This window comes from Anas acuta, chromosome 1 (assembly GCF_963932015.1).
Source record: "Anas acuta chromosome 1, bAnaAcu1.1, whole genome shotgun sequence".
NCBI classification, from domain to species: Eukaryota; Metazoa; Chordata; class Aves; order Anseriformes; family Anatidae; genus Anas; species Anas acuta.
The window spans coordinates 14,486,538-14,502,516 of NC_088979.1; the positions used below are offsets into that span (position 1 = coordinate 14,486,538).

The window sequence follows — 15,979 nt, forward strand, 5'->3', positions numbered from 1 at the left end:
TCCTTTAATGCCTGCATTTAATAAAACATATTTCAGTTGCACAGTAGGTTTTATATACTACACTGTTTGTCTCCTGAGAGCAATTACTGCTTACTACCTGTAGATGACACATCAAACATACATTGTCATTGTGGTAAAACTGTGACAGATTTCTTATATGACAGAAATCTTCTTCAGAATTCTTATGTGACAGATATCTTATATGCTGTTTTTGAGAATTGGTGTATTCGGTCCTGAGAATCTGGGGCTAGCAGAAAGGGGAGGGGGAAGTAATCATCAATTTTCATCTTTTTACAAAGGTTTTCATTATTAAAATGAAGGTGTTTACATTGGTGTGATAGCAGAGCACTAGAATTGGCTGTGGAGCCAATTTTAGAATATGTCCCAGCAGCAAATTCTACATAGAAAAGTGAAAAATATTACTTTAATACTTTTTGTTACATTAAAAATTACTGGGAAGATGCTCAGTCTCACTGGTAGACCATCTTTGGCAACAGTGGTATTGAGAGTGGGACAATAATTCAAATACAGCAATTTTTACCCCTGAAAAATGTCAAAGTACAAGAGAATGTCCTGAAAAAGAAGAAAATTAAATTTAGTCCATGGAAACTTAATTAAAACTATGCAGCAGGCGCTTACAGTTTTCACACACTCAAATACACAATTTTTGTATCTTAAAAAATTAGATCTGGTATTTTAACCAGAACTGGTATTTTAACCAGCCAGATCTAAAGGGAAATTGTTTTGAAAGTTCTTGAAGGTCCAAGAGATTTCAGCTACGCATGAACATTAGAGAATTTAAACTGTTTGTGATCTGGCTGAACAAATGAAACTTCAGCTCCTAGCTGGGATATATATTGTCTAAAGGACACTGAGACTGTTCAATATCACCTTATGCTAGTACAGCCAGTGTTCTAAATTTGTCTCAGTGCTGTGGTTCATCTCCATCCCTGTCTGAAGTTGGAATACACTGGAAATTACATTGGAAATAGCCTTTACCATAACAAGATCTGAAAGCAGTTGCAAGTTGTGGGTTAATCCACTGTTAAATCCAGATTTTAATCCTTTTTTTAACCCAATGTTTTGTTTCGAAATTAATAGCTGAAGGGCACTAAGCACCTGCAACTGGTGTCTTCCTGAGAGGAGCACATTCAACTGCTTGAGAAAGTTCTAACAACTTTGGTTTTCCAGTAACTCACAAAATCAAATTTTTAATTTGTTCTGAAGCACCACAACGCACATTATAGTTTTCCAAGATAAGAGTTACGAGAATTTTACAAGTGCTTCAGTGGATGCTGGCTTAAAAAAAAAAAAAAAAAAAAAATGCATGTTATGATCCATAGTCAAGCCTTGTATGAAGGTGAAAAGATTTCCATTGCTACCCATAAACAACATTAAGGGGGAATGACTATTCCCCCTATACAGAAAAATGGGAAGAGGAGGCAAATTTTGGAAGGGAATAGTTAAAATGGTCAGAACCTTGGCTGAACTCCTCCCATGCAGTCACCTACCCAGATAAACTAAAGCTTGGACGAAAGCTAAAGGGCACTAGCAGATTAATCCCCCCAGGAACAAGAAGGAAAGAAAAATGTGTTTCTGCACCAGCATAGCTGTGCTCAGGTTTCAAATAGGATTTGTAATAAATTCAGTCTGTCCTGCACAGATTTAAAAGCTGATCTTGTCACTGGAATATCAGTCTCTAGCTCACATTAAAATTTAAAAAACTTCTTTCAAATAAGCTGCCAGAGCAGGACCTTCCGTTTTGTAACCACTTGAGATCAGGCTGCTCGCTGTCTCAGAATAATCATACAATTCTCTAATACACGGTCCTCAGCTTGTCATCTTCTCATCCAACAGTCTGAAAGACGTGAATTATTAATATAACATAATCCTAAATTTCAGAAAGTATCCAAGATGAAGCTGTGAGTTTTGCTGGTTAAGGTCAAAATTTGAAGTAAGTTTAAAGAAAGATGCTCAAATTCTGTAGTTGTTTCACAGCTCTGATGCAGTCTTCTTTGAGTGACTCTGTTCTCAATACTGATCAAGTCTTCTAAGGCTTCCTAAGTTAAATGCTGTATTTTATCAGGATAACTGGGATATTCAAAGTGTGAGTTGAAAAAGCATGTGAAAAGTACCATCTAGAGGCAGAAAAGTGACAACCAGTTTTCCACCTACAATGCAGAAAAGTTCAGACTGGGCAAGGAGGTGAATGTGGGGCTGTTTTGTCTGAACTAGAGGTGAAAGACTTCCATTTTAGGGCGTTTTCAACAGTGATATCTGGGATATTGTAAACATGAAGCATTTTTGGCAATCTGAGCGTCAGTGGTCTTGACTGTAAAATGGCAAGAGAAACACCTACTTCATAAGCTGCTGCAAATATGTGCAGGGGTGTCTGTGGAGAAAAGTATTTTACAAATGCAGAGTACTATTTTTACCCTCCTGGTCAAAGACATAGAACAGCTGCACATTGAAAAAGAGAAGAATTGGTTTAAGCTCAAATACAACAGCCAAGAAATGTCTCGCCAGGAAATCACCAAGGCATTTAGCCTTCTGCTGACAACTCATCCAAGGCATGGCAGTATCCCAAGACAACACACCCTGCTTTGCCTGAAAAATAAAATGAAGACTTTTCACTCTTAAGAACTTGGGTTTTTTTGTTTGTTTGTTTGTTTGTTTGTTTGTTTGTTTTACTTTGCAGATGTATGTACTTTTTAAAATAAAATTTATACATATTTTAATGTATTTGTACATATCTTATTTTGTTGATCTACATTTTTAATAAAATGTATACAAAAATATATATTTTGACATATCTTTTTATTATTTATTTATTTATATGTCTTTTTATTTATTTTTCATTGCGTTTTTTGCATTCTGTGCTTTGAAAAAGTGTTTATCCTGTTCTTGCCATGTCTTCTCCACCAACAGACTCCACTTACATCCCCGGAGAGATCTGCAAGCCCATCAACAGCAGCGGGCTCAGGAATGCGCTTCGTTGGCCCTGCAAAAAAAAGGAGAAACGTGGTTGTTCGAGAGACCGGTTTAAAATAAATAAATTGATAATCCGATAGCATCCTGCTCTTTGTAGAGAGGCTGGGAAGCCCAGTGGGACCTCAGAGACCCTCAGATACACTCAGGAGGTGGGCAGGCCCCCGGGGGAGCCAGGACCCGCTGCCCACCTCTCCCGGGCACCTCCATAGCCCAGCCCGGCCCGGCCCGGTTTAGGGCCACCCATGGCAGCACCCGCCAAACCGCCGTCCCCTCAGCCGCTGCCCCACCGCCCCGCCCCGTTGCGAAGGAAGCGGCGTCGCCGGTTGCTACGATGGCGGGCCTGTTGCCAGCGGATCGAGGCTAAAGTGCCTCAAAAAAGAGCCGAGAACCGCTCCCGGTCCCCCCGGTAGGGCGGCAGCGGGCCCGGGTCGCCTCATGGAGCCCGGTGGGGCAGCGCTCGGCCGCTGCCTCCAGCGCTGGGCAGCGGGCGAGGGGGGTGCTATGGCGGATTCCGGAGCGTATCCTTCCGCCGCCGCGGGGCCGGGGGCTGAGGCGGCCGGGGGAGCCCTCAAGGATCCCACCCCGGAGGCGACCTCAAGGGCGGCAGCGGGGACCCCTGCTCGCTGCCGAGGTCGTCGGGCTGCCCGGACCCCTTGTGGGGTGGTGGGGTTATGGGGTGGTGGGGTTATGGGGTGGTGGGGTTATGGGGTGGTGGGGTATGGGTACAGGGCGGTGGCATCCCTGTCAGCATCCCCCCCGTCAGGGGCTGCCTCTGAGGTGGCTAAGGGTAAAACTCCTCCGCCGTTGTTTTTAAACAACTCTAACAACAAAGTACGAAGTCAACTTTTCCATAATACTCTTCCTTGTTTTCCCTCTTCTCAGAGATACTGCCCTTGGGAATTATGTTTTCCATCCTCACTGGGAAATCTGTGTTTTCTTCAGTTTTAAGTAATGGTGTGAGATGTACTGACACAAGTTGTCAGCTCTGCTTGTACCACACTACTTAAGGCATTATTTCAGTGAGGCGTGACTCTGTGGAGAGCTGTTATTATCCAACAAAAATAATTTCACCACGTAAACAACTAATCCTTTATATAGTGAGGGGGGGGAGGGGGAGGTTGGTATTTTTGCTCTTTAAACATCTTCATTGTGATACAAGCACCCATATGGTACAAATTTAGATAAGAACATCAAAATGTATCTTCAAATAGACTAAGGTGAGATTTTTCATCTGCAGATGTCATAAAAAGTGAGTGCAAAGCATCAGTAAAAATCGCTGGAAGTAGTAAAATGCAATTATATTTTTTTCTGGATGAACATTAAGTGAGATACAACCATAATACATATTTATGGGACCAACTGTTGCATAGTTAGTCAAATGGCATATCAATTTTGTATCTTATGGATAAAGTTTGCCCTCTCCCAAAAAGACATGTGGAGTCAAACAGGCTATTGCATCTGGTAACGACCTCTTGGATACAGTTCCCATTGTCCTTAACACAAGACTAGGGACGGAGCTTTAACATTTCATTTTGGATGGGATTTAGAAGAAGAGCGCTGGGCATTGAAAGAAGATCAAAAGCTATTTCGGAGTAAGGCACAGAAATATCTGATAGAGACAAACAGAAGAAGAAGGTAAGTAGCTAGGGCTCCTTGGTTGCAGATCATAAAAAACTGAGTCAGAAGTTTGAGACAGGTCAATATGTTTCTACTGTGTGCATATTCACTTTGCCAAGCAGTCTCAGTGCTTTGATGTGCTTTGATCAAGAGGCATCTAGGCCTTTTTTTATTTTCTATAGGACAAATAAATTTTAAAGGGTGAATATTCAGAAGTACTATTCTTTGGACAGCCAATATAGTCACCTCTTATTGTATAAAATACAGGTAACTAGGTAACTATCAGGTCCTCTTGTGGCTGTGATTTGCATTTATTATACACTTCCATTTTTTATTAGTTGCAGGGGAATTGTAACACATGAGCTCAGATATACGGTAAGAGCAGGCAGGCCATTGTTCCTGCTTACTAAAGTGTATGCAGTGAGTGCATGAAGCAACAGCTGGACAGCCTCCCCTATGGGAAGTGGCTTTGTAATCCCAATGAATGCAATGCGAAGTCTCCCTAGTTAAGCAGTATATTTTTCACCAAGTTATTATGTACTGATATTTTTAATGGAACTTTGAATATCCTGCATTTCCTCATACGTGAGAATGCAACATCGTGAAATATTCTGTGACAAATGGGTGAAGTAAATTGTACGTTGAGATGCTTCAGTGCAGAGGTGTGGGTAGTTTGGTAGGCACAGGGGGCTTTTCCCTAGGACTTAGGTCATACTCTCATATACAAGGGGCTGATGCTGTGTGCTCTGGAGACAGATGGGTTCCTCCCTGAGACATTTCAGAACCAGCCCCAGCCTCAGACCAGCTTTGTCTGCCTAGTGTTAACTCTCTGAAACACTCATCCCGCATAGTACCCATATCAGGTGATTTGCTGTGCAGCATTTATTTATTGACATGGGTTGAGAAGTCATTAGAGTCAGTAGATACTGCTTTACTGCTGTTTTAGCCTCACAAAAGCCCAGCATAATGTGCTGTCTGCATATATTTTGAAATATAAAGAAAAATGGAAGAGGCAGTAGTATCACCTGGGAGTGATTAAAGACCGTGTGCGATCCACAGCCTTTGCAGATAATAAACTGAGCCTCAGCTGAAAGATCGAATATCTTGTTTAGTGTTCTGGAACCGTACTCCTGTAACACCATGCATCTCAGACGAACACTATTTATCATATGTTGGTCTTGAAATATTATACTCTGATGGAAAAGCAAGCACTAGACAGCCTGCATATTTTTGATGGACTGGGGTAGCTAAACTAATGCTCGTCGATGCATAAATACATTTCCATATGAATTCATTGTGGCCTTAAGAAACAGTATAAATCCAAGTTACCCAGGTGAGCCAGTTAAAAATGTAGGTATGGTATTCATAGAAGGAAATTGTTTCCATTTGTGGTAACTGAAAACAAGTATTATAAGCAGTTCAGATGGAAATCTGTGGTGACAAGTCTTCTGCTAACTGCAAATGAGTTAGTTGTCTAATGTTAAAAAGGTAGTGAGTGCATACAGTATTAATAAATTGTGAAATATAATTCAAAACTTCGGGCCATTGCATATAAGGTGGAAAGCAATTTAGAAGTCAAAAGTTCATTGAAATTGAATATTTTTTGCCAAAAGTTATGGAGGTAGGAAGTGATTTATCTTCTGATGGATCAGCCATCAGGTTACGTCCCAAACCTGTGTATGAGCTAAGATCCATTAGCTTTGTAACAGATTGTAAAGGTGTTAGCTATGATGATGGTTTCTCAAGGGTAGCAGGACTTCTTTAAGCTCCGCATTCTCACCTGACAGCATCCTAAATTCTCCCTGACAGGGCTCGCAGGCATGTGTCAGAAGTTATTCTTGGCACAGTTGCTTTATAATTTCAAAACTGGAATTTTCTCTTGATTTTTTTTTTTCTTTCAAATATACAGAGGAGACGGGAATGCACTGTTTAATATGACAATTTGTTTTCTACCTCTAACCTTCACGCAGAATGGCTGGGGTAGGAAGGGACCTCTGGGTCCATCTGGTCTAACCCCTGCTCAGGCAGGGACACCCGTAGCAGGCTGCCCAAGACCATGTCCAGACAGCTTTTCAAGATCTCCAAGGAGGGAACTCCAGGATGCTGTCAGGGTTCTTTGCTGCACAGGCACACTGCTGGCTCTTGTTCAACTTAGTGCCCACCAGGACCCCCAGGTCCCTTTCTGCTCTTCTGGTTCCCACCTAGGTGCACCCCAGCATGTCCTGGTGCCTGGGGTTGTTCCTCCCCAGGTGCAGGACTCTGCACTTCTCCTTGTTGAGCTCTATGAGGTTCCTGTCAGCCCACTTCTCCAGCCTGTTGAGATCCCTATGGATGGCAGTAGGAGCCTCTGGTGTATCCACTTCTCCCGCAAGTTTTGTGTCATCTACAAACTTGCTGTGGGTACACTTTGCTCCATTATCTGGATGATTCGTGAAGATGCTAAACAGGACTGGACACAGCATTGGCCCCTGGGGAGCACTGCTGGGTGCCATGGTCACCATCCTGTCATCGGCTTTTCAGCCCCCTTTTCATCCACCTCGCTGCCTGCTCATTCAGCCCATACACCAACAGCTCGTCTACTAAGATCTTATGGGAGACAGCGTCAAAGGCCCTGCTGAAGTCTAGGTAGCCTATCCACTGGTCTTTCCTCCCCTACCAGGCAGACTTTTCATTGTAGAAGCTTATCAAGTTGGTCAAGTATGGCCAAATTTAAGGTCACCCTTAAATTTACAAAGCCTCTCCTGAAAAGCAATAGCAGTGAATCTCCTCTTACAAACAGACCTAGGGAAGAAATAGCAGAGCCTCTGCTCTGTTCTTAATATTGTTTTATTTAGGTTCTTTCTCCTTGTGTTGCACTGTGAAGAAAAACTTACATGTTTGGGTCTTCTGTGTGTGTGTGTGAGCTGGTTTGTTGGGTTCTTTTTGGAAGAACCACCACCAGTCTATCTTTAAACATGCTTATACCAAGGATGGGGCCAAGTGTGTTAGCCTCTAGTGCCCAACACTTTTTAAGCTAAGGAGATCTCCAGGTGCAGAGAGGTTGCAAATTGAAGTTTTCAATTTTTTTTTTGTTTGTTTTGTTTTCCACCTTTTCTAAATGGACTTGAAGTGAAATTTTACCTGACAGATTGTATTGACCTGTTGTTAATACATCTAAAATGCAGCAGCTTCAACGTTAAAAATCATCCACTTCTGACAAGATGTGCTCAGTTAATTAATGTATTAGTAAGGAGAAAAAAAATCACTTGCACAGAAAAAAAAAGCAGGTGTAGCTTTGGAAAGCAAAGCTTCAACAACTTCAGTCACAGATCTTTTTCAAGGTGAATACTTAAAGGAACCCATGCTTACATCCTATCTGATGCCATCAGTTTCTTTGCATCCTTGTACAGACCAAACTCCTTCGTTTTGTATTAACAACAGCCCTTCAACGTAATGAACAGCCACACAGATTATCTTCACTTAAATTGCCTGAGTCACTCCTCGATTGTCTCGCTAAGATGTAATGTTGCAATTTCAAGACCAGTTTAAGAATTAAATGAGCTCTGGGGTAGCAGCTGACATATTTTGTTTAAATAACAGTATTTCAGAAATAAGAGCTACTGACTAAGCACATACTTTATAGAAATGAATAGGAGATCATATTTTGTGTTTCTATGCAGGGAACTGCAGCCATCCTGCTGGTACTGCTCTGCAAAGTGCGTATCCCATTTCACCGTGAGGTTACTGGCTGCAGGTAGATGGTTGGGTCAGGAAGCAGAAAATCTTATGCAATTGTGTGCGTGCATTTTTAAATAAACCCCGCAGTCAGCTGCCATGGGTCAGTGTTTTGAATTACCTTGAAATCTGAATAGCTAACCCATCTGTTGTAATTGGGGAAGGAAATATTTTCCCAGTTTGTATCAGTTTTCAATCTAATCACTGCTGCTTTTTTTTCAAAAAAGAAAATAATAATTTTCAATGTATACACAAGCTTTGTGCTCCACCTACTGGCTGATTATCACTGATTATTTAATAAAAGCTCTTTAAGTTCAGTTTTTGATAGAGAAACACAAAGGTTTTAGTGCCAGAAATGGGAGGGAACTGTTAGCACCTGGCAAGAAGAGAAGACCAAGTGTTAAGAATTTGGTATTGCTTTCTACATGAGAATGAAGCTGCAAAAAGCAGCGGTCAGTGCAACCACGCTGACCTGTAATCCAGCGCTGCCACCGCTGCAGACGGGCCACAGGATTGTGCTGACTTTGCAAGGTCTCAGGCTGGGGGCTTGTCAAGTTTGCTCTGTGTGAACTTCTCATGACCTGCCTGCAGCTTTGTTTTGCTTGGTTTAGCTGGGACAGCAATTTTTCTAATTGACCAGGTGTCTGCGGCTAATTTATTTCACGTTGTTTGTCTTTTTATGGTATGAGCATGGTTTTATACAGATAGCAGTAACAAGCAGCTATCTGTGCAGGATGAAGAATTTACAACCAACCTGATGACACAGCGCAGAGAAACACAGGCCTGGTACGAGAGCAGAGGTCTCAGGATCTGGGGGCGCAGGTTGCGGCGTAGAGGAGTGCAGGCTCGGGAAGATAAGAGCTGGCACACAGGCTTGGCACAGGAGACCCCGCAGCTATAAACAACTCACCGCTAGTCAGTTAAAGAAATGCAGACCTGGAGATGGCAAAACTGACTTTAGGGGCAACAGAGAAAAATAAAATGGCATGTGGTACGTGTAAAAGTCTCCCTGTGTGGACTGTTTGGATGGACTGTGGGGCTGCAGATGCATGAAGGAAGAGCAAAGGTGTAAAAGCATCACAGCAAACAAAAATGCTCCAAGGGGATCCTGAGGTGAGGGAGAAGAAAGCGTTAGCACAAAAACCATGTTGCTCCTGGTGAAGGGACTCCAGATGCTGACAGCTCACTGTAACAGCCCAGGAGCACCAGAATGAAACTACCAGCTTTGGGACCCAGAAGAGAAAGAGAAGAGTGAGCATAACGTCAGAAAATGGGAAGGAACTAAGCATGTGAATAGCAGTTTCAACTATTAGTACTATTGTTGAGTCTTTATCTGTTTGGAAATATTCCAATTGTGTTATTATTTTTCAGTAACAATTATATCTGGGTTAACGGTGTCCAAATTAGTCCCTTAGGAACTGAATTATCCTAACAAAAAAATATCCTGGCTCATATAAGGTATGCTTCCTTTTCACTGATAAAAGAGATTTGGAGTGCAGCAAATTGGTGGATAGTGTGGGCAGCTCTGCTGTGAACCCTTGGGGCGTTTTGGAGCACAGCCCCTTGTGAGCCCTAATGGTCAGTCCTTCTGAAGCCAGTACAGCACTTTGGGGCTGTCCCTTTTCATTCAGCAAATCTTCATCACAGAAGATGACGGAGTACAGCTAATATGTGTTCCTATGACCCTGGCAAGTATTTCATTTAAATAAAATAATTGATTTATGAGCAACCTCCACAGAACCTTTTAATAATACGGGGTATTTCCTGTTTGCTCATGGATAACATTTGGAGTGTGACACCCCATTCTACCCTTTCCTTGATCTTGCTGTAGTCATTAAGTGTACAGATACCCTTCCGCATCAACTTTAAATTATTGTGCACTGGTTTGCAATGAAGGTATGACAAAGGATATTTGTATCCTGATGAATATCACCACCTCGGTATCAAAAGGTTCATTTCATAGCATTCCAAATGCACTCTTTCTCTCTCTATATATATATATTGTTTTGTGTTTTTTTCATCCAAGGCAGTAATAAGCATTTAGTCCACCTATGACTGTAGCATCCATCACTTCACTGTGAAGGTAATTTAATAAAATTAACCAGGAAATAGTTTTACCATCTGGTTACACTGTTTTTAGCATGAAAATACCTTCCACATAATGTCTGTATATGCTAAATCTTCTAAGGTTCGTATTCCAAATTTGCTATAAACATTTTGGCAGCCGTTGCAAAAATTGCTGCACCAGCGGATTGTTTATAGCAGACAGAAAAACCAGGTTAAAAAAACACCAATCAGGAAATTCTTCTGCTAACTCCCCATCTTAAAGCCATGCTCTTTTGCCAATATTACATCTGCGATATGAACCTAAGTTGGTGGCTTCGTCTGGTGGATGGACAAACATTTGTTTTAAGTGGTTTTCTGTAAGATGTCGTTGTGCATTTGTGAAATGATTTCTTTTACATAATGCACCTGGGTTTCCCAATTTACATTCTGTAAGGTCAAGAAGTTAATGATGCAGGCTTCATTGAGTATCAGATACATTTCCTTCCAATTAAAACAAAATGCTATTTCTCCCTCATGTCTTACTCCAGACTGCATCAGCAGTTGTACCTTCCCATTTCCAGCTATATGGAACAAGAGTATTTTTTTAATTCCAGCTGTAAGGAATGTGGAAGAGCGCAGCTATGTCATACTCCAAAATCCCTTTAAAAATAAATAGTGAAAGGCTCTGTCAGAATTTGCTCATTCCTTTTTGGAGTTATACTCTGGAGTTATTCCAGGTGCGAAGTTGTAGAATTTCCCACATGTCTGAATTTAACAGCTATAGTTCAACTAAAGGCTTTCTTGAGCAGCTTCTAGAAATATTAAGGAGATGGAGAAGAATGTTTTTAAAATACTTTCTGGGGTAAGCAAGTCTGTTTCCTCGATTGTGATTTTCCTATACTTTCAGTCAACATAAAAATTATATAATATTGCATATTTCTCTATTTAACCCAAGTGAAACACAGAAATACTGAAAGCTGAAAATAAACTCTCATTCTATTTCTGAAACTTCTAGATTATATGAACAACTAAAGTGATGTGGGTATATTTCTCTGACGGGTTTTTCTGGTTTTGGATAACTGCTTGTCCAGCCTCACCTCATGCCTCGTGTCAAATCATTCCTACTTGCTGAGAAGAGGTATTTCAAATGAAATCTGCAGTGATGGGATCATGTTTTAATACTATTTCTGACCATCAGAAAGCACTTCTTTGCTGTGCAGGTGAGGGAGCCCTGGCACAGGCTGTCCAGGGAGGCTGTGGGGTCTTCTTGGAGATCTTCAAGAGCCACCTGGACATGATCCTGGGCAGCCTGCTCTAGGTGTCCCTGCTTGAGCAGGGGTTGGACCTCCAGAGGTGCCTTCCAACCTTACGTATTCTGTGATTCAGTTTCTGTTTGCATAAGTCAGTCTGCTGTCTTGTTCTTCATTTGGGCTATAGAGCTTTGTAATTCTTCATCTCTAGAAAAGATTAGGTGATCCTGCTCAGCAGTAGGGTTGGACGAGATGATCTTCAGAGGTCCCTTCCAACCTCAGCCATTCTGTGATTCTGTGATTACCTTGAATTACTTAGGAATTCCTCTGGATTTTTGAAAGCGTAACTTTATTAAGTGTTACTAGCAACGTAAGTTTTGAATAGCTGCATGGAAGCCCTTTACAGTGCATTTCCACTTCAAAAAATACATGTTTTGCCTTCACTTGCTGTTAATGCAATAATTGGTCCATAAAATTGGGAAATTTCAGACATTAGATTCAGTGGGTTTTGACAACCGTGCATATCTGTGTTTTCAAATAGCAAAAGTTCCTTAGGTATCTGCTACTCTTTGGCTTTCAGGTGTAATAAAGTGGATATGCCTGTAAAAGTTGTATTTGGGAATTAGTTGGATATTTTCCTATTTTTTTAACTACTGTGCACTTACTGCCTTTAGACTTCCAAAGCCCGAACCTACTATTTCAAATTATTTTCCTGTTTGTTTTCACAGGTGAATTGGCAGCATTTTGAAGGGATACTAGGCAGTTTAAAGTTGAATATTTGAACTTTTTCCCTAGAAAGAAAAGGGAAGAATAAATCAAATAGCCTGAGTTACGGAGTAACTCTGTTGAGGAGCAGCTTTGCTTCCAGTTGTAGTGATTCCTGCATGGCAGACTCATTAGAAGTTGTGTATTTAAGTATTGCTTTGTCTATGGAGGCACTGTGCCAATGAGTTTACTGATGGAAGGTATGTTTTACTCAAGGAACCAATTTAAGTTTGTCAGCAAAAGTTGAGGCTTTTGTCAGCAAGAAGAAAAATTCCACATAGCTTCAACAAACCTGTGCCTACAGAAGAAGTTTGTGATTTTTTTTCAATCAGAATGTGCATTGCTTTCCAGCTGGTTGAAGGACACATTTTAAATGCATATGATATTAACAACAGATTCAGTCAGTCACAGTTTCACACCACTCTATTATCCCACTTCGTGCTACTAAACTGATTGTTTTTCAGGAAGTTTCTCAACAATTGGAAGCTGATACTAACTCATGCATTTCTAGGTTAAAGCTGTAGTTCTTGTATGTCATTTCTGAAAACACCTCTTAAACTATTTCCTCAACAGCTCCTGAAAGGCACGCACACACAGTATTTGTAGTTCACCTTCCTGTAGGTTTGCCCACTGTGACAGACTTTGGTGGTAATGTAAAGAATGTAGTGAAAATGACACTGGTGACAAGAACTGTTTGAGTCTGCATGTTAATTCGTGTATAAGAAAGAATTACATCTCTGGTTGACGCTAACAAAGTAACAGGATTATGGTGTGTCTCTTCTTCATAACCCACTGTCCCATTTAGGTTCAGTCTAACCATAATGATCCAACTGTGCTGAAATTTATCACATTTAATTTGTGGACAAGCAAACTTCCATTCCAAAACCACAAAATAATAAACTAGATGCTGATGTTTCTGTAAATGTAATTAGAAAACATGGGTATCATCTACTTTTGCCTCCTAAATACAGAGCCTTTGAAGAAAGATGGAAGCAAAAAGAAGAAAAAGAACAAAGACTAAGAGAAAAAGTTCTGCAACAGAAGAGGATTAAACTTCAAGAAGCAACTGAGAGGTTCCAGCGTGCTCATCTGCCTGCTTCTCAGCACAAACAAATAGGTTTGTAAATTAAAATTTAAACATTATTTACAATACACATTTTTTTTATGCTAATAAAATGTAGTTAAGGCAAAACAAAACAATTAAACTAATTCAAATTAATTGAATTAATAAGCAAAACATAACTGACAGGAAGCACAGGTCTGATTCTTATGACAGAAGTGGTAGAAGGAATGAAATAACAACGTTTGTTTGTTTTTTTCTAAATACTATATTGTGAAATATTTCTTTATATTTCAATCACAGCATGTAATTAGCTCCCAGGGATATTGTGTTTTCCTTTTTTTCCCCCAATTTTTCACTGCAGTGTCCTCTGCTTCTAATACTGCGATTTCAAAGTTGTGTATAAGATGTTACAAGGCCATTGAAAGTCATTGGGATAGTGTGACAATCCCCTGTGTGAAGCCCTGAATGTGAAATATTCAAGAATATGCATTTTGTTTATCATTAAGTAAAGGCAGTCCTAGTGTATATTATTGTATTACATAACTTTTGCTGAATTAGTCAGCTTTTTAAGCAGTTCTTTCACTGCTGGGAAGTAATGATCACAGCAACGCAGTTCCTGCTTTCTGAGTTGGAATCAGGGCAGATTGGCAGGAGTTCTTAACAGCTTCAGCCAAGTCTGACTTCCAGTCAACTTTCCAGTGTTGAAACTCTGAAGATGTGGTATATTACTTAGAAATTCTTCAACAGATTTACTCTTCCAACTGCAATTGCGCCAGCTGTGAGGTAATGTCTCTGACTTCAAGATCAAATGTCAGATTAAAATAACAAAATAGAATGGTACTGTTTCAGGGCTTCTTCTTCATAGCCCTACTGACAGCCCAGACTGTGCAGCAATGATAATGAATCATAACTTTTTTCTTGGTTTTCCTTAATAGCAATTCTGTCTCTGCCACTTTCTATCCTATGTTTGCTTATTTGTATGAAGCAAAACCTTGTGCCTGTCTGGACTCTTTCTTTCTCCACTGATTCAGTTCCTAAGTCACAATTTGGCCTCTATAAAACACCTGCAAGTCATAACTTTGGCTTAGTGCATGGACATAATAATCACAATGTGAAAACAAAGTTAGTGCTGGATTTTTTAACCACCCACTTTTTCAACAGTGCAGTAGAAGAACAAATAGAAAAACTGTTGACTAAATGCATTGCAATAAACACTTAAATAGACTGGGTTTTATTTCAGAGGAACATGAGATGTTCCAGCATGCCTAACAATGCTAAACCACTTTTTTTTTTTTTTTTTTTTTTTTTTTTTGTAACAGTCTGGATTTAGGCTTCCAAATTTAAGAATCTTAACCAAAACATGTATGGTAAAATATTCCTTTTTTTTTTTTTTCCGGTGTGTTTTTTATCCTCATAACTCTAGTCCAGACAAAAGCAGCTTTTCAGCTAGAAGAAGCTCTTGAACAAATTAAAGGATCAGTTTTAACATCAGGATTGTACTTGCCCAGCAGAAACAAAACCACCTTCAGGTAAGCATTTTTGTTTATTCTGATGATCAAAAGAAGTAAATTACTTGGTGTATTCAATAAACAGTAGATGATTACTCTCTCAGAAATTGCAGGCCATCTTTCTGTGGCAAAGAAGCACTTCTGTGAAATGTTCCAATGAAAATATTATGAAACATCCTTAAGTTGTTTGCGTGCAGTAGGTACAACAGCAGAGGAGATGATACAAACCTTTTCCCTTCAGGAGAATTCTGGGAATAATCAGGGTGAACCTGGTCCCCGTTCAGTTGTGCCTGACTCAGACTGTCATGGTTACCAAGCCATCTGCTGCTCTATGAAGTATAAAGTACTCTGTCAAGATACTTTCTTCTTCTCATCCACATTTTTCTCTTTTGACAGTCAAGGATAGTGTTGCTTGCATATTCATCCCATGATCTTATCTTCTTTCCAGCTGTTACTCCTTTCAATTTCTCATCCCTTATATGTATCTTGAACATCTTGATAACAATTTCCCCTGTAAATTTTTCTTATATCACGTACAAGTTGAATCCCAAACTCTTCACTCTACCTGAGCACTTTTTCTAAGATGCATTGCCTTACCACAGAACATTTCTACATGTATAGTTTATCTGCTGTATTTGATACTCTTTCCTGATTATCACCTTTCCAAACACACATTTCTTCAACTATTCAGTTCAGTGTTTTATTTTTTCTGGTTGCTGCTGTTGTTATTACTATCATTATAATTATTTTGCACGTGCTGTAAATTGTGCAGATGTTCAGAATAGAGATAATGTTTGTGTCCAGTGGATTGTAGCTATTAAAAAACAACAACAAAAAGGAAAAACTACCTGCCAAATACAAGTTGAAATTATGGTAAAAACATGTAGATGTTTCTGAACACTACAGAAGCACCCATTCCTTTGTCTCATTTCACTCAGTCTTGGCTTAGGACAGCAACTCTGTGTCTTCCCCCTACTACCAAAATTTATTTATTTATTTCCCAACTTTCTACAAACTTCTTTTTG

The 15,979-nt window shown here is 40.1% G+C and overlaps 1 protein-coding gene across 8 annotated transcripts in view; it reads left to right on the top strand.

The window, feature by feature from the left end:
* Positions 1-3,378: 3,378 nt before the first annotated feature.
* Positions 3,379-15,979, top strand: part of CEP126 (centrosomal protein 126) — a 35,674-nt gene continuing 23,073 nt past the window's right edge. For 7 of the 8 annotated variants that reach the window (XR_011092121.1, XR_011092119.1, XM_068669941.1 and 4 more), the window contains exons 1-4: positions 3,379-3,509; positions 4,501-4,626; positions 13,355-13,500; positions 14,870-14,975. Coding sequence is in view for 6 of the 8 variants with exons in the window: in XM_068669941.1 (XP_068526042.1) it covers positions 3,427-3,509; positions 4,501-4,626; positions 13,355-13,500; positions 14,870-14,975 (461 nt within the window). In the remaining 2 variants the exon portion in view is untranslated. Of the gene's footprint in view, positions 3,510-4,500; positions 4,627-11,426; positions 11,507-13,354; positions 13,501-14,869; positions 14,976-15,979 lie in introns of those variants that run through there. The other variant, XM_068669964.1, reaches the window with a different exon arrangement.